A 19,951-nucleotide genomic window follows, 5' to 3' on the forward strand; every position below is an offset into this window, starting at 1 on the left:
ATAAACAAAACGATTTAAATTTAAATATTAAAAAATTCACGATAATAAAGTTACAAATGGTATAATATATAATATAACTAGCGACCCGCCCCGGCTTCGCACGGGTGCAACACTACAGAAAAACTGTGAACGTTGTATATAAAAACATTGCGGCCCGGCCGGCCGGTACCGCCGCAAACGCTACGTCCCGCAATTTTTAAATCTGTAATATCTTCGAAAATATTCACTTAAATCATACGGTGTAAAGTGCCATATAGATCTATATTAAATGAACAATGTATTCAAGGTATTTAATTGGTTAAGGATTAATGCTGTATTGGTGAAAATCGCTTCGAAAATTAGCTTTTATTTGTCGTAAAAAGTAAATGACAAAAAAAATTTATTGTGGGTTATCCATAAGAGATAGACATATACCATCGCGGACTTTTCTGTAGACCTTTTCAATATGTATAATACTTAGTACATTATTTTGATAAAACTCGTAGGGTTCAGCCTGCGTTTGCAATATAAGCGGAAACAATGTAATTTTTTTACGACATCACATTAGAAACCTCAAAAATAACAGTACTTCTCCACTATTTAATGGATGTTATTATACATATAAACCTTCCTCTTGAATCACTCTATCTATTAAAAAAAACCGCATCAAAATCCGTTGCGTAGTTTCAAAGATTTAAGCGTACAAAGGGACATAGGGACATAGGGACAGGGAAAGCGACTTTGTTTTATACTATGTAGTGATGTTATATTATATTAAAATTACTCTCACTATCATACACAACATACACGATAGAAATATTGTATTCATAACTCTAAAATATAAGTCCATCTAATGCTATTCAAACACTGTCGACATTTAGTAGTAGCGATATATTTGTCGTATCACAAGGCGGATTTCTACATTACCATTTTTTGAAGATATCGTTGGAAATAAAAATGAATCGTATGCTTTGCTTACTCAAAAAAGATACCTATTATTAGAAGTTGGGTTTTTACTTGTTGACGACACGATACATAGTTGATATAATATATGAATGATGAATATTGATGGTACACACAAGACATAATATGTAAATTCAGCGCGCTAAATTAGTGTGAACTGTGATGCAATATTAAATAAATTATAAGAAATTTAAAATAATTATGATAGATTTTTGGAAGCGCTTTTAAGTGTTCTCAATTTGTGTTTACATGCATAAATAGTATAAGATGAAATTGCGGAAACAGATAAGCCAATGGCTTGAATAAAATATACATTTATTAACTTTTACCTCACAATATAATTTCCCACATGACATAGTCATATAGTAACGATAGATACTGACGACAAATTTATCGTTCCGACCTTATATGAACGTTCGAACTGAGTTATAATATAAAGATGGAATGTTAACGGCTCGCTGGTCACGAATTACAATATCATTTTCACTTTTCTCGGCCCAAACGAAAGTGTCTAACTCAAATTTTCAGAACATTTAACAAGATTACTGTATGTGTGATAGTAAAAGTTTGAATAATGCAATGTAATAGCGCTGTGTTATTACAATGATTCGTGGAGTTATTTTTGAAGTAATTAAAAATGGCTGAGTAATTATAAGTTCGGTTTACTGGGTTTTCTTTTTTTTTATTGTTATTTTTTTGGATATTAAGTTTTGAATTACATCTCTAGAGTAGGAATATAGGTTAGAGTAGGAACTAGGAATATACCTTTGCATATTATACAATTTATTAGCTTAAGAGGTGTGATCTGTGCAATTTACAACTATTTGCCAATTGACATAAAACTGTACTGTGTCAACGAAATTTTAAACTGACGACATGATTAATGTTTGTGAAATTGACCGAGAATTATTTAAGTATGTATTGAAGTACCTATCTTTCAAAAATCTACGTACTTATAATTGTAAAAACATTAAGTATTTTTAAGCAAATCACCTATTGCAGATTAATTACCACACCGACCGTACCTGCGTCGTCCGTCACGGACTCTTAATTTACTTTAACAAAAATAAGAATTACAATATTTCATCAGAAACAAATAAAAAAGTTGTTTATTTACCCATTGCAATGAGAATAAAAACCAAAATCAAATGCTTACTCAGAAACGCAGCAGGCGTTTTTGTGCGTTTGCGCAACCTCCGTACGATGGGTACTGTACTCTTTATGGAAATGTTAGCCAATTTTAGAAGAACAATCTTATATTGCATTATGTTAAACGTGATGTAAATACTGGATTAGTTGAGAAGGTGGTACGTAATCGTATTGAAGATAATTAGGGCGTCATTGTAACAAAACAGACTCTTCAGCTCTATAATGTTAGTATCTGAGATAAGGTGTTGGTACGACGTCGATTCTTATGGTTAGAGAGGTCGAGGAGAAGAAAATATATGCTCTTACGACTATAATTACAGAGATATTTTAATTTATCGTGCCGCAAGTAGTACGTTATTTTCATTCCAGGACATAGCGGAATGTAGGGATTAATGAATGATCGCTTATTATGTAATGTCAGCTAAACGTATTCATATTTTAATGACCACTTAAGAAGGCAAGCTCAGTTGTAAGACTATGGCTGCTCGTTAATCAGTGACCTAATTTAAATGATGTCCTAATTTGATTGAAGGATACTCGCGCCAGGGCACTAGTGACCTTAGTTTAGTACCTTACACTTTAATAAATATTGCAACGACCAATGTGTTACAATGTTATTACAGCATAGTATTCCGTATTCGTAAACTAACACTATTTGCATTGAGTATTATAGTAAGCATCTTGCACATAGACTATGATTTATTTTCTCATTAGTAATATTCAAAGGTCTACTTTTGCTTAAGGAACCTATACCTATACAGTTATACACAGCGTTATGGGATAAGCATGGTAAGTAAGGATAAGTAAGTGTGCTAACAACCTACAAGATTATAAGGTAAATAATAACAAAAAGTAACATTATGAATCCCGTTGCGATCTCCAGCTTCAATTATATTACGCAGCGGAGCGGTACAAACGCACAGAGCGATTCAATTATGCTCATTATGCGCTTTCAGTCATGAAGATCAAGGTTTTGTACATTGGTTATGATTGCGTATTTTTTTAAATATAATGTGATTCTGCATAATGGCAACATTTTGAAACTATAATCGAGTAATGGTCCGGGAGCCAGCAGCAGATTTTATGACCAAGTTCCTCTCAAGCGGTAATTAGTAAAATGCATCAAAGTATAGTATTATGAAGCCTCGTGAACGTCAGCTGGAGCTCGGTTGGGGGGAAGAGCGGTTGTAGCCTCCCGTATCAGCTGACGGTTTTTCCACCAAGATACAGCCAGCTGACATATATATTTATCCACAGTTACATATAAGCTATCATCAGGTAAATTTTTGTTTGAGAGGAAATAACGGAAAATAAATTTTTCTTTAAATTTAACTTTCATGTTCGAGACACCAGCTGACGTATAATACACCATGTTGTAACCAGCTGACTGTTTTTTTTCGTTGAGATATTGGGTTAGCTACAATTTGACAAATTTTTAGCTGAGAGGAAATGAATGAATGAATGTATTTTTTTTCCTAGGTGCGTGGGAGGCTACAACCGCTCACCCCCCCAACCGAGCGCCAGCTGACGTTCACGAGGCTTTATAATACTATACTCTCATGCGTCTGACGAATTATCTCTTGAGAGGAAATAGTTAACCAAATTTGCACCTGGCTCCCTAACCATAAAGGTCCATTTACATGAAACAAACATATAGCTAGAGCTAGAGAAAGAGCATTCTTTCGTGATCTTTTAGTGTAAAGAAATGCACCGTAATAAAATATCTATATTTATGCTTAGGCTAATGGCAAATGGCTAATGGCAAATAATTTTATTTAATGATATGAAAATGTGGATATGTCACTGAAAAAGTGTAAACACCGTCTCTACGCACTTTTAAATAGTACTTAGAAATGGCATGACATTAAAAAGAATAGTTTAGGTGTGGTTTAGGTTTGGTATTGGTTGTGATCGGATTTTCCTCAAGCATAAATAGAAATTTCTATGGTCTGTGTAGACTAGAGTAGATAATTTTTGAAACAAAAAAAAATCGCAGTCGGATGAAACCCATTAGAAAAGGAGGGGAATATGATAAAAATGTAAGGAAAAATAAATTACGGTCAATCCGAGTTCGGGAAGCGGGAGGGGGGAGCTTTTAAGAGAAAAAAATGTTTTTTCTCGATTTCCGACAAAACTACAAGTCCTATAGAAAAAAGTTCAATGGCAAAGTTGTAGGTAATTAAAAGTTCTACAACTTTTGTATTCACAATTTTTTCACATAACCTCAAAATTTAGGTGAAAAATTCAAAAAACCAAGTTTTTGGTCTTTTATTTCTATCTACTTCAAAATTTATTTTTTTTCTACGAAATTCGGTGGAAACTTACTTTATTATGTCCCAAATACACTGTAATTTATTTGATTGAAAATATTTATTTTTTCGCCTTATTTTGAATTAATACCAAAAAAACAACCTAATTTTCAATCGAAAAGTCACCCGTCAAAATATCAGCTTTTTTCAAAAACTTGGGGTGCCTTTTATTCATTGAAATCTCTACTTTCATATGGTGTAAAAAAAATAAACACCACCATAGTAAATGTTCTAAGGAAATGCATACAAACAGTCTGAAAATTAGCTTTTACCAAATCAGGCACACTTCTCGAACTACCTGAAATGTTTTTATCGACATCATTTTGCTTTTGAATATGCTGTAAAATATTAAACTTAGAACAGATAATTATTTTTCTTTTGAAATATTACCGAAAAGCCGATACAAGAGAAGATATAGAGTTCAAGAAGTGTGCCTGATTTCGTAAAAGCTCATTATCACACTGTTTGTATGCATTTCCTGAGAACATTTACTATGGTGGTGTTTATTTTTTTTACACCATATGAAAGTAGAGATTTCAATGAATAAAAGGCACCCCAAGTTTTTGAAAAAAGCTGATATTTTGACGGGTGACTTTTCGATTGAAAATTAGGTTGTTTTTTTGGTATTAATTCAAAATAAGGCGAAAAAATAAATATTTTCAATCAAATAAATTACAGTGTATTTGGGACATAATAAAGTAAGTTTCCACCAAATTTCGTAGAAAAAAAATAAATTTTGAAGTAGATAGAAATAAAAGACCAAAAACTTGGTTTTTTGAATTTTTCACCTAAATTTTTAGGTTATGTGAAAAAATTGTGAATACAAAAGTTGTAGAACTTTTAATTACCTACAACTTTGCCATTGAACTTTTTTCTATAAGACTTGTAGTTTTGTCGGAAATCGAGAGAAACCATTTTTTTCTCTTAAAAGCTCCCCCCTCCCGCTTCCCGAACACGGATTGACCGTAATTTATTTTTCCTTACATTTTTATCATATTCCCCTCCTTTTCTAATGGGTTTCATCCGACTGCGATTTTTTTATCTTTTCATTATTTTCAAAGGCTTCTACCCCAGTCTAGTGGGACAACTTATGAATATATTTTAAAACAAGTTACGTTTATCTTGTTTTCTCTACATTTTTATTTCAATCAGAATATAAGAATCTTTTATTTGAACTCAAACTGATCAAGTGATGAACGTCAAGCTTTGAAACTACTTTACTCTTTATGAAGTTAAGACGATACACAAAAAAAAATCCACTGCTTGGCGGGCGGAGTCTAATAGCTCGCTATCGCGAACGCGGGTGCGCGCGAAGTAATTCTTACAAACTCGCCGCGCTGCCGCTGGCCGACTCGGGACAAACATGTATGGAGTCGTCATACAGTTATAATATTGTTATACATTTATTCAATTGTTGATTTATTGGTTTTATTTTCTTGCTTATAAACAAATAATCTTCTTTCCAACAACTACTTAGACATTATTAATAATTATTATTATTTCGTAATGTTTACTTTATTACAAAATAATACAGGTTATAAATAATCTTTAAAATAACAAAAAATATTGTTACTCTGAAAAAATGAAATGGTAATCAATAACGCGGACTACTGAATTGATTTAGATAGAATTTGATGCTGACGTAGATATTACATCATGCCCAGAAATGAAAGGTACTATTTCTGAAAGAAGTTATAAACCCTAATTCTTCTCAGTCAAAGTCAAGAGTGGAAGATATCACTAATACAGTAAAACTGATGCGAAACTTTGGATGTTAATTTGTATATTTTTTTGTTAGTTGTTACTTAATCACGTCAAGACTACATTACCAATTTTGATAAAATACAGCTAATTGCCTGGATTTACACATAGGATACTTTTTATCCGAACTGAACACTTCTGTGGGATAAAACAGGATTCACGATATAACCTAATTCCAAGCGGGCAAAGCCGCGGTCGGAATGATATTTTTTTAAATAGAAAAATTGTTTAAAAAAAAACACAAAATATATTGACGCATGTATTTATTTTTTGCACTCTATTATAATTGTAATTATTCATTACAAATAATCAAAATAAAATAGCCAGAACAAAGTTAGGCCCTGGTAGGGTAGGTAGGCAGGTACAGCAATGTGAGACGAACACTGGCTTATTTATACCAATAAAAATGTTTTATAAACATTAAATTAAGTTTACAACAAAAATACATAATATTAGCTAATGTGAAAACGAATCAACCAATCATCCCACAACAATGAAATGTGCACACAAATATTCATCCAAATCGGTTCATGTGATTAGGAGGAGTGACTGCAGCGCCATCTTCCGGGCCCAATTGTGTTTCCAGATCACCCAGGAACTCAATTTAATATACTTACACAAAATTTTTCGAAATTAAAACTCACATTACTATGTAAATATGAATATAAACCTGTTTTAGTACTAAGCAATTTCCCGCACAGGTGTAGTAAGTATAAATGAAATAAATATCAACATCAAAGTCTTTATACAACATACTTATCTACCACCTACTAAGAAATGTAATTCTTGAAATTTTTTCGTATTTTTTTTTAAATATAATACTACTCCAATGAGCTCCTGTTCCATATCACGTCCGCCATACTTCCACTAAGTTCACCATGATTTTTTATTTCTTTGCACTTTGTTGCTTTTTGCTAAAAATGGAATCATGCGATAAAACCAGTAGAACGTTGATAACATACATTTTTGACTGAATAAAGGTACTTACGAAGGAGTGGGTTCACATTGTGAACAATCAGTGGGTTTATTTTCCTTCTGGATTCCGGATTTCTGAAAAGATTATCTATGCTATAAATAAAAAAATCTTACACATTCGTTATGTACTTAAAACAGGGGTACATATCAAACATCGTCTATAATACAATTATCATCAAATTTAAAATAAAACCAACTTCTTCATTAATTTGTTCCAATTGTAAGCATTCTTTTTTCTCCAAACTTTATGTTTCTTCTTCTTATTTTCTTTATTGTCCCCATTTGTCTCATTTTGTCTTATCGTGTTGTCACCCTTTTTTACGATTGCGCGAGCGACACAAGTTCCCCGTGTGACGGCCGTAGCGGGAATGACTCGTGCAGCGATCGGGGTAGGAAGGTACAGGGCGGCTCTCGCTATATTGGCTGGTCGCGCGCTAATTTCAAGTATTTCTTGTTTATTTCAAAACCATCGCATATTTCAAAATTCTAAATCGGTAGACGTATAGGTTGTATATTTTATAGTTAATATCCAAAAAGTCGTAACTTTACGTTTGTTATTTTGAAGATGCCAGAGATTATAAAAAAATAACAATGAGAACTTTGTATTTTTTTTCTATCGAGAAAATATCATGGAATCATGTTTCTAAAACGGTAGACGTATTGTGTTACTATTGAACTTTCTTGTCAAGAATTTTCATCACGACAACTTTAATAATATAAAAATTACGAAGGTTTGAAAAGGGCCGTAAATGTTAGAAAAATTAATTCATCACCTTAAGCGAAGATATTTTGTCTCTTGCAGCAATTTTACGAAACAGCTAAAGAATTGGGTTTTCCGTATACTTGATGTAACAGAGACGGAGGTAAGGGCGTCAGTAAATTATCATTTAAGCATATCATTACGAAACATGTCTACAAGGATATGAGGCATTAATTTCTTTATTTCGCAATAAATAACACATAGAGGAAAGTAATTACACTAAATGAACTAAGGCCAGGATATTAAATCAGAAACCTTTAGATTGCTAAACATTTCGTAAGGTTGGCTTGCATCAGTACTAGAGATAGATCGTGCTTTGTATACCGAGAGGATAGACGAGTGGAAAAGTGTTTTAATATATTTTTATCGAATTTTCAATACTGAAGACAAGTTTGTAACTGACCGGTTGGCTTAGTTGGTAGTGACCCTGCCTTCCAAGCCAGGTCGTGGGCTTGATTCCCATCCAGGGCATATATTTGTATGACGAACATCAATGTTTGCTCGGTGTCTGGGTGTTAATTATGTATATCACTATTTATTCAAAATTATATATACACTAGAGGTCCGCCCCGGCTTCGCCCGTGGTACATATTTCGCAATAAAAGGTAGCCTATGTCCTTTCTCGTGTATCAAAATATCTCCGTACCAAATTTCATGCAAATTGGTTCAGTAGTTTAGGCGTGATTGAGTAACAGACAGACAGACATAGTTACTTTCGCATTTATAATATTAGTATGGATAATATTATGTATGTTTATCAGCCACTTGGTTTCCATAACACAAGCGAAAGCTTATTATGGCATCAGATCGTGCCGTGTGTGAAAATGTCCTGAAATATTTATTTATTTATGAAGGTGAAATGCTATAATTACAAAGGTACAACCTCAAGAGCACTTAATCAAACGATATTTTTAGATATTTAGACTATGAATTTTTCTTTCGATTTCAAAACCTTAGGTTAGCAATTGAAAATTGGAGTGACTAAACAATTATAAATTATCAAATGAAATATTTAAGTTTCTATAATTGTCCTCAAGGCTAGATTCGCGCTAATTTATATATTTTGCAATAAATATAACTTGATGAATAAAATAATAATTTATTTTAATGCTTTTTCACTTGACTGTCCATAAACATCGTAGAGTAGTGTAGTGAACGCGTCTGTAGCTCGTTAAGAATTCCCGTCTCGCTCGCTGTTTCGATGTAATTTCATTCAGACTAGTGAAGTGCTATTTTTCGATATTTGATTAAGGTAAGCTATTTTAGACTCAGGTAAATTGTGTTGTATTTACATGTTTAATGCTATTTGTGTTAATTAAGCAGGTAATTTTGAGACCAATAGGTAATAAAAAATAAAAAGTATACAAAATTCTTTATTGCAAGCAAAATACTCATCATTCAATATTTATTATTATTTTATTTTTTTCAGACAATTTACTGAAAATACTACAGATTCTTATAGAATTTAAATAATAGGGTAGTGATGAAATGAGACTATTTTTTACTCACAAAATTTAGAATATAGATATATAGATTCTTATTAAAAATCAAACAAAGCAACTATTTACAACCGTCCAGTATATTTACAATTCCCCATGTTTGCATGATCACTTTTATGTGTTTATAATTTATACATAAAAAAATCGATATAATATAGGTAACATCTCTAAACCGCAGATCAGCGCAAGCGCATATTGTCACGATTTCTTTGTATGCTCCACGAACGACAATGACTGCACTTACCACATCCATTGCTTCTTCAACACGCATTCTAACTAGCGAGGGCTATTAAAACAAGCAATGTATATCAAACAATATGAAATTGTAATTTTATTAAGAACCAGTAGAGTTTAAATGTCACGTAAAGCACGAAATGAGCCAAGCTTCTTTGTTAGCGTTGAAAAATCATTGTGATATAAAAACTAGTTCCAGTCGTACAATACTTAAATAATTGAATGGATTATTTATATTTAAAATTGTTCTCTTTTTAATTTTTTCTCAGTACTAGACCGCAGTAAATTAGAAATGCTGAAAAAAAAAGATTTAAACAATAGTCGTACGATAGAGTCCTACAATTTAATGTGATAACACAGAATACTTTAATAGAAGCTAACTATCAGTTAAATTATATAATGCTGTGCTCCGCGATTTCACACACATTGCTTCGCTCCTGTTGGTCTTAGCGTGATGATATAATAGTTTGGAAAATCCAAAAGTGCACGCCTCATAATTTTTTTTTTAATAATTATTTATTAATTATTTTTTTTGTTTATTTAATAACAATTAAACCACATCGAATCAGAGCCTGAAAAATGAAAGGGTTCTATTCCTGAGCATACTCAAGCGTAAGAGAAAAAAAAAGACTCGATTAGTAAAGTATTTCGGTCGCTATCGTGTTAACAAGAAAAAGGATCCGCACATACAGACACACGGACGTCCAACACAGAACTTTTTTAAACTGTTTTTTAACTAGTTTAAATAACAGAAATGACATCAAAAATATCATGAACGTTAAAAATAGTGTTTTTTCTTAATATGTGTGTGTATGTATTATCTTACAAGTGCAATGTATGATACATAAAGACATTTTAAGTTTGAAAAATCAGATGTTTTGCGCGAAGTGACAGTAGTACCCACCTCAACGCTTCGCTTATGAGGCGTGCAATACCCACCTCAACGCTTCGCTTATGAGGCGTGCAATAGCCTATAGCCTTTCTCGATAAATGGGCTATCCAACACCGAAAGAATTTTTCAAATCCTGAGATTAGTGCGTTCAAACAAACAAACGTTTATATTTATTGCGAGGAAGCTTACAATTCTTGTTTTGGTGATAGGAGAAACGAGCTTGAAAAATAATTTACTAGACTTAAATTCGCCTTTAAAGTTTTTATAAGATAGTTAATGTTATCATAATGTTTAATTTAAGATAAAAATACTAGTGGTAAGTATTTATTTCTAATATTTATACGAAGTTTATACGTATAATTTATGAAAAATGATTGTAGAGCTTTTGATTGCTGCGTCATAATACGAGATTTTTTATTTTAAATGTTGGAATTATATTACACTTTAATTGAATAATTGAATGAATTTAAACTAATTCGTGCTATGTGTCTAATTAATTTTGGTACCATTGTTAAAACTCTTTAATCAAAATATACCTATTTTTATTTTAGTTTTACCGAAATTGTCAATTTTATTGACCACAGTCCACATTAACACAATATGTATATACTTTCTGTTATTCTTACTTTCGACTAATAATTCAAAACATCAGGCACTGGCATGTTAGCATTAAAAATCACATACACACATAAATATGAAATACTAGCTTTCCGCCCGCGGCTTCGCCCGCTTTTTCAAAGAAAAACCCGCATAGTTCCCGTTCCCGTGGGATTTCCGGTATAAAACCTATCCTATGTGTTAATCCAAGTTACCCTCTATATGTGTGCTAAATTTCATTGTAATCAGTTCCGTAGTATTGGCGTGAAAGAGTAACAAACACACACACATCCACACAAACTTTCGCATTTATAATATGTATTAGTATAAGTAGGTATATGAAATATTATGTTTCACACTTTTTACACAAAACTATTTAAAGAATTTAGCTGAAACCTCGTGAATTAATATCTAGTTTATGATCAGGATAAAATGCTAGTATCATAAAATACAAAATAAAAAGGAAACCCAGTCACTTGCGAGATAAAACGTCCTCGTGACTAATTCTGATGTTCCTAGATTGGAAAGGTCAGGGCTCACTTGTTAGTGGCAGTTGGTATAATTGTTTATGTGTACTGTATACCTAATGTTTTGATCAAGATACGTTAAGAAAATATACGAGGAACATAAGGATAGTTACAATTTGATGATTATGAAGGTTCATTTTATGTTTACATAAACTAACAATAAGTAGGTAAATAATTAATTTATTTATTCCAATAATAATTAACTTACTTTGGACACTAAAAATGTTTCAGATTAGTATTTTCCCGAGATTTCATGTTCTCCCATATAATATAGGTATGTTAATATTAATTAGGTAGGTACTAAGTGTTATTTAACACGTTAGTAGGTTTTAGAACGTTAAAAAAATACAATTTTCAAGAAAATGTACCTACCATCTTGTGTATATCTTTACTCATTTAAAACTACCAGGTATACAACTATTTATTATCTCAATGGAAGTGCAGGAAAGTAACTACGAGTTTCCTAGCGAACCTAATCTAGATTCTGAGAACAAGTTCAGATAACCTGGTTTAAGACCAGTTGCTGTATTTAGCTTTATATTAAGTATTTACGCTTTTGTTTGATAGCAGAAAGCTTTTAATAAAATAAAATACAATAATTATATATATATATAATATAGATATATATAATTATTTATAAAATTAAATACTTGTTAGTTTATTTACTTATTTATTTACGGCATACGCCAAACCATACATATATAAAACTTAATTCGAAACTTATCACTATGTCCTTAGCTCTAGGTACCTCCTACATTCTTCCCATCCTCATCATCATTCCCATCATCATTCCCATCCCTGGCAGAAACAAATCATATACTGGTGCAGAATTGAGGAATGAGTTGTAGGTATGTTACGTTCGAAAATTATGAAAATTCTCACCGATGATTTTGAGACACTTGAGAAAAGTGATTTTGGAGTAGTCCACATGTTTATTTATACATCTATATCTATATATAAAACTCAAAGGTGACTGATATAGTGATCTATCAACGCACAGCTCAAACCACTGGACGTATCGGGCTGAAATTTGGCATGCAGGTAGATGTTAGGACGTAGGCATCCGCTAAGAAAGGATTTCCCGAAATTCTTGCGGGAACGGGTAAAAACGGGGATGCACGTACAAAGTCGTGGGCGGAAGCTAGTAAATAATAATCTTATTATAAGTATCTGGATTCTGGATTACTTAAATGAAATGAAAAAAAAATGTATTGGAATTAAATATAGTTACCTCTACATAGTAAAATACCTATATTATTAACTCAAGTTTGTTTAATATAAATAAATCAGTTCTACAAAATAGTCCCTTTTCAAGTAAATATATGAGCGATTGTACGAAAATAATGCTTAATGAGGAGCTGATAATCAACCAAATTTTCACACACAATATGAACATTAAGGGCTGAAGCATTATTATCACATCAGGAGTTTTTGGTAGGTCAGGGAATGTAGGTTAAATCGCGAAAAGTGGAAGCTGATTATATCTCATGTCATTTTTAACTGACTTCAAAAAAAAAGGAGGAGGTTATCAATTCGGCCGGTTTTTTTTACCGAATAAAATTTTTCAAGAAATCTAAATAATGTTTAATTTCTTACCGATTTTTTTAAATTTCATACACATTACAACTACAAAAAAATATATAAAATCTGTTAGACGTTTGGTTGAAAGGTCGGGAATCGGCAAAAGTTGATGATAATAATATGTATGAATCGTACGCACTATACTTACATTTTGATAAGTATCTTACTTATAAATTACACCTCATCAATAAAAAATGTTGTTAATTTCTATAATACCAGCAAATCTCTACTATAATATTATAAATGCGAAAGTAACCGATTTTGATGAAATTTGGCACAGACAATCTGTAGACCCTGGCCCCATACATAGGATTACCTTTTATTGCGAAATATATACCACGGGCGAAGCCGGGGCGGACCGCTAGTAGCAATATAAACGTAAAAGTAAGTCCGTGTATCCGTCCTTAACTTCTCAACTGATTTCCGTACAATCTGTGTAAGGATATAGGTTTGGAAAGTGACATAAGCTTAATTTTTTTAAGTAAAAGACAGACAATTCTTTTCATAATTTAAACATACATATATTATGAAAATGTAAAAAATATACTATAATAATTGGTGCGTTTAACCTTTTTAATGACAGCGCCATCTAGTATCAAGTAGAGGAATCTTTTTATTTTACATAATGATGTAAAATAAAAAGATTCGCTCGGTCGTCCCTTACACTCAATGGAGTATAGGGGGCGTTCAAGGGTTGAATTAGAAAAAAAACAAAAGATATTTGCAGACTCTATAATTGCATTTATTATTAAAACCTGCATAACACATACATCATTATCATTACAATAACTATTTGTAAAACAAGACATAAAGTCTTCGCAGACAGAAAAATAAAATAATAGATTCTTATTACAATAAAAATAGTCTAAGGTGTAATACATCTGGTCACTTTTACTCATACTTCAATTTCCGTTATTCTCTCGTGTGATTACGATCATAATCTCGGTTACGTAAACAGATTATAAGTCATAAACTTATAACATGTCTATTTGCTGTTTTCCCATCGTTATTTTAAATTATACCGGCGTCAGAATACAATAATTGAGTGATATTGCTTGATGGAAATGATCATGATTATAGGCGGTGACGTTGAAAGCCATTATATTCTTAGCCATTATTATTTCGTAATATCCAGGTGTTTGTCGCAATTCTAATCATTCTAATATATTAATCTTATATCACAATAAATTCTACTTACAAATCTCTATTCAACAACTCGGTAACTATAGGAGATTTATTTTGTATTTATTTTCGGTTAGAGATTAGAATTCGAATTGTGAGATGGATGGCAAAATTATGTTGCAGATAAACTAAGTAAAGATAAACGTCTATGTTTTTAAAATTTACCAGTTAAATATAATATGTACCATGCTATCTCTGGTAGACCTATGCGCGAAGTATGTGTTACTAGAAAAAGCTCAAATGTGCAGTAGATATGGAAGTCAAATATATTACGCTTTAACTTAACTACTCAAATAAATTTAGAGCTTAAAAGATAGATGTACCTATAACCTATAAACTTCGAGTCAAAAGGGAACAATGTGTGGATACATAGAACAATATAATAAATGTAGAAAAAAACTAGATATAATTATCTATTTATTTCTATTGACTTTACGTATTATACTAATTTATAATTATATTTGTTTCAGAAATAATGACAACGGGTACGAACCTCCGAACTTGAAAATGTATCACTAACAGACCGGCCACAATGTATTGATCATGGAATCACCAGTTAGAATATGTTTAGGTAAGTTATTTTTAAATAAAATTAATTCAATATTAGTTGAAAAACAAACTGCAACTTTTAATGAGTGTAGTCTGTAGAACATACCTATTAATAATACTGTCTAAAGTTGATGATGCAGTTCTCACAAGTATATTATGTACCTACATAATGTAGATTACAATTTACATATAAATCTCATATTGAATGTGTGTACCTATTAGGTGTGAAAATGTGGACGGGTCAATCTATACTAATATTATAAATGCGAAAGTAACTCTGTCTGTCTGTCTGTTACTCAATCACGCCTAAACTACTGAACCAATTTGCATGAAATTTGGTATGGAGATATTTTGATACCCGAGAAAGGACATAGGCTATCTTTTATTGCGAAATATGTACCACGGGCGAAGCCGGGCCGGACCACTAGTTAATAATAAAAAAAAATAAGCCTTTATTGCTGCAAAAACATTACAAACTACTACAAAAAACTTATACTACTACATGCCGTTGACAATATTCCTTGTATTTTATTCCTATATTATATTGTAGAATATTTTAAACGTTATTAAACTATTTTCACTATTATATTATTACATTAGCTGATAATCTATAATAATCAATAAATTAATAAAAAAATACTAAAACGAGTCTGATATTTTTCAGGTGCAGTGTTAGTAGTAAATTTACTACTTTTAAGCAGCACACAAGTGAGTGGTCACACGCTACCGCAAGAGACTACACCCACGCTTACAGACGAGAGAAGTTCGAGACGTGCTAATTCGACGTGGATTTCCCGAAACAAACCTAAATTACCCGATGTAGCTCTCAACGAACTACACCATAAAGATACCTCCTCAGAAGAAAATACAGAGAAAAATGCTAAGTATAAAGATCGAGGAAGGGTTAGGTTTAATGTACATAAATCAACCACCGAAAGTTCCTTAAGACGCGTCAGATCTTCGACGGAAGCATCGAATGTTATTATAGTTACTCCGACACCAGAAGTAAAGAAACCTCTTGAGATTATTGACAGTATGCGCAATTATAAGAAAACAAAGATATCTAGTACTACGGAGGCTATGAAAACAAAAGCAGAGAGCCAAGAAGAATTGGAAGAAGACGATGAAGATACTGGATCATATGAAAAGTATACTTCTAGTAAATTTAGTGATAATAGTTTTTTTACTTCTAGCTTTAATGATGATGAATTTAGTGATAAAAATAAGGATGGGAAAGACAAAAATCGAGATTTTAGCAAGTCACCATTCGGCGACTTTTCTAATTTTTTTTCAAAACAATCCTACACCTCAAATGATGAGTCCTATAAATCTGATAGCTTCTTTGACTTTGATAGTGAATTAACTACGCCTAAAAATGATTTCTTCGACAAAAAATATCAGGAAATATCATCGAGTATATTGAAGAACTTAGATACAATAAAAGCGAAACAACCGTCTGTGAATGGAACAAACATGCAAAAAATTGTTAAGGAAAATATAGGATTTGAAAAGTTAAGTAACGCAACACCTCATAATACATCTACAGTTATCATTAAAAATACCAAAGAAATACGACTTATGGACAACGATAAAGCTGGTACGGATAATAGTGCACTCTCTGACGTTCACGGTACAAGCATTTATTATGAAATGTCAGTTTTATCAACGGAAACATATAATATTACTCATACGAATGACGACGATTGTGATGAAGATGAAAGCAGCGTTCCAGAAACAACTAAAAGTACGCCAGTAAAAGATGAATTAGCTTCAATTATACCTTCACAAAAACCGATAGTAGAAATCCCAACAGATATCTCAAAACCCGTATACGACAATGAAATTGGGTCAACAATTTCTTCTTACTTCTTTCCCGTGAGCATAGCACCTACCATTAGTTCGGCTAATCCAATTTCAAGTTCATATCAGAACACAGTGTTTTCCAGTGAAAGGCCAATAGTTGTATCAACCACAAGCAATCCTCCTAGAAATCGAAATTATTCTAAACGCCTTAACTTAACTGGTACAAAAGAATTGGGTAACAATGCTGCCTCTCAAAGTGACCAAGTGTCACCTAATCTTGTAAATAGACCAAATACTCGTAGATTCTTCCACACTACACCAAAATCTAGACCGGTGTGGATGGCTCCAGGCCGAAACGTCACGCGAGTTTCACCTACCCGTGTTCCTTCAACAATATACTCCGAACATTTTGACGTCAAAAATAGATATTCCACTCAAGATCCTGGTCCTTCGAGAATATTGACAACACTGCCATCAGATATTGATCCATTATTGCAAAGTGATATAGGTGGATCCAAAAGAGTTGTACATTCCCATTCTTTCGTGGATAACAAGATTCCTTCATTATGGAAACGTGGTTCTACGAAATTTTTCCCATCTTCTTCGTCTTCAACAACAACAACAACAACTACAACTACAACAACATCTGCACCCCATACAACAGAAATGTCTGAAGAGCAAGCAACAACAGAAGCGAGACGAGACGTTAATGATTTCGAAATACCACCCACCTTGGCCGCCTGGGCACTCGCTGGGTTACGGAGTCCACCAACAAGACCAGCAATTAATGTTACAGGTTCAACGAAGAACATCGATGAAAATGAATTGCAAAAAGTGGGAGATATTATAGGTAAATAATTTACAATTTTCTCAACAAATAATAGATTTCAAATTAAACTATCTAGAATTTACTGCACTCTTAATAATAAGCATATCTTTACGCTTTACGCGTACAATGTGTACGTTTGTGCAATGTATTTCATGATTTTATGTTTCTGTAGAATTTAAATAATAATAAATATGTGTAACGATTATATTAAAATTTCAGAAAAGCGGGAGACAACTACAAGCTCGACTTCTACTACACCGAGTTCAGTCTTAAATCGAGATATCGTCTTAAAGAACATTACTGAAATTGATCAAAATAGACTACCCTGGAAACCTGTTTTCTCTTCGTCATTTGGTTCAGAAGGTGAAATTAAAGATAAAACCACAGAGTCTATATCAGAAAGGGTACCTGCTGAAAGCAATATATCTTTACAAAATAGCGAAGAACCTGCTACCACTGAAACAATCATTTCGAATGAAGAAACAACAGTAAAGGCAGAGATAGCTGAATCACAGTCTTCCTGGGTTGCATCGACAGTCAATCTTGAACAATCTTCAAGCGATGAATCTGAAGTAACCTCCCAAGATACAATTCCACCAGTTGATCCTACTAAAGCAACTGGATTTGAGTCAATTACGAAATTACCTTCAGATATTACAACTCCTTCCGATGATATAATTGATAACTCTGATGAAAAGAATGAAATAATTAAAGCTACTACAAAAATGCCAATAACTGATTATGAAATAACAACAATAAGATTTTCATATGTACCCACGGAACCAACCACAGAAGTTACAGAAACGGAAGCTCCTACCACTGATTGGCATTATGCTGGCCCAATACGAACAAGACCCACAACCACAATACAAGACGCTCCAATAACTACTTATAGGCCGAAATATTATACTACAACTAATGCTATTGAAGAAAGTACTACTATAGAAGATACTACACCACAGATTGAAGTATCTTCTCAAATCATGGAAAAGACAACGAATAAAGAACCAACAACAACAGAATCAGTTTCAACAGATAATATAATGACTGAGACTCCTACAGCCGAAACACAATCCATTGAAACAACTACTGAACCTGCAACCACTGAAGCTGCAAAAACCACCACTCCAGAAACAACAACAGAAATGGAAACAACAACAATAGTAGTGACTGTTGCAACGGAGATTAATACTGAAATAGCTACAGTTATGACGGAAGCCCCTACAACTGTAACTCAAACAGAAACTGTACCAATTACCAGTTCGGAGGAAAACATAGATTTTAATGAAGTCATAACACAAGAAGCAAAGCCGGCAACAACAGAAGCGACAATAATTGTAACTACAACTGAAAAAGAATCAGATAAGGAAACAACGCTATTCACAACAACTGAAACTGTAATAACACAACAGAATGGTCATTTTGTGCACACAGATACAACAGAGGACGAAGAATCTGTTGAAACTACAACAGAGGCTGTAACAAAGGATGAGGATGATGAATCAACTACATATGCGGGAGAGATAACAACAGAAGCGTCTTCTAGAGTGCTGGATGATGCTGTGACAGGATCTGGAGCGGGGATTGCGATTGCTGTGAGCACTATTGGTGTGATTGCGCTTATTCTACTCATTGGACTTCTGGTAAGTATATTATTTCATGCATACTGTAATCCAAGACCACAACAGAATATATTGTACTAGTTACCCCGTACAAACATAAAAAAATCTAACTTGAGTGTTCTAATCAATTTTAACTTAATCATTTAGAAATTGATTGCAAAAATACCTTACTTATACTTACATCCCGATTTATTAGGTACTTAAAATATAATAAAACCTATTCATATTTGTATCTCCAGATATAAATAATATATACCTTCCTATTTAAATATTTTTTACCAGTTGTCCTTTCTCGAAGTAATTTGTAAATATGTACCTAGCTTTCGAATACTATAGAAACAAAATCAAAAAAACCTGTTATACTTTATTCTTATCTTGCGCCACGTGCAAGCGCCAATTCTTCAAGTGTTGCAGCTAAAAACTCTTCTTAATCTTCTGTTCTGTTCATTGCTGAATGTTCGTACAACATATCCAAAGTAATGTGCATAATATCTATTAACTCACGATAAATTACGCACGCTACTTTGGACAACGTTGCAGAATACGCCGCGTGTGTTGCTGAAAAAGTTTTCATATGATTTAGGAAAATATGCACTAATAAAACACGTAACATATGGCTGGTTTAAGTTGCGTATTTTTAAAGACAATTCTAATATATATATTATAAAGGCGAAAGTTTGTAAGGATGTATGGATGTATGGATGTTTGTAACTCTTTCACGTAAAAACTACTGAACCGAT

At 32.6% G+C, this 19,951-nt stretch overlaps 1 protein-coding gene and 1 long non-coding RNA gene across 4 annotated transcripts in view; one reads left to right on the forward strand and one right to left on the reverse strand.

Moving 5' to 3' along the window:
• Positions 1-19,951, forward strand: part of LOC149900355 (uncharacterized) — a 76,636-nt gene that overhangs the window by 44,902 nt on the left and 11,783 nt on the right. For both annotated transcript variants that reach the window (XM_090113065.1, XM_090113066.1), the window contains 3 exons: positions 14,879-14,979; positions 15,622-17,610; positions 17,809-19,232. In XM_090113065.1, the coding sequence (XP_089969191.1) occupies positions 14,952-14,979; positions 15,622-17,610; positions 17,809-19,232 (3,441 nt within the window). In that variant the 5' untranslated portion in view covers positions 14,879-14,951. The remainder of the gene's footprint in view (positions 1-14,878; positions 14,980-15,621; positions 17,611-17,808; positions 19,233-19,951) is intronic.
• Positions 5,739-19,951, reverse strand: part of LOC149900358 (uncharacterized) — a 258,744-nt gene continuing 244,531 nt past the window's right edge. Inside the window, exons 1-3 of one of the 2 annotated variants that reach the window (XR_016457803.1) lie at positions 7,334-7,893; positions 7,150-7,211; positions 5,739-7,075 (exon numbers count right to left, since the gene is read on the reverse strand). This is a non-coding gene — a long non-coding RNA (uncharacterized LOC149900358). Of the gene's footprint in view, positions 7,076-7,149; positions 7,212-7,333; positions 7,894-19,951 lie in introns of those variants that run through there. The other variant, XR_016457800.1, reaches the window with a different exon arrangement.

This window comes from Colias eurytheme, chromosome 19 (genome assembly GCF_061535395.1).
Source record: "Colias eurytheme isolate Ceu_HAF_F1 chromosome 19, ilColEury1 Martin Lab GWU primary, whole genome shotgun sequence".
Taxonomy (NCBI): Eukaryota; Metazoa; Arthropoda; class Insecta; order Lepidoptera; family Pieridae; genus Colias; species Colias eurytheme.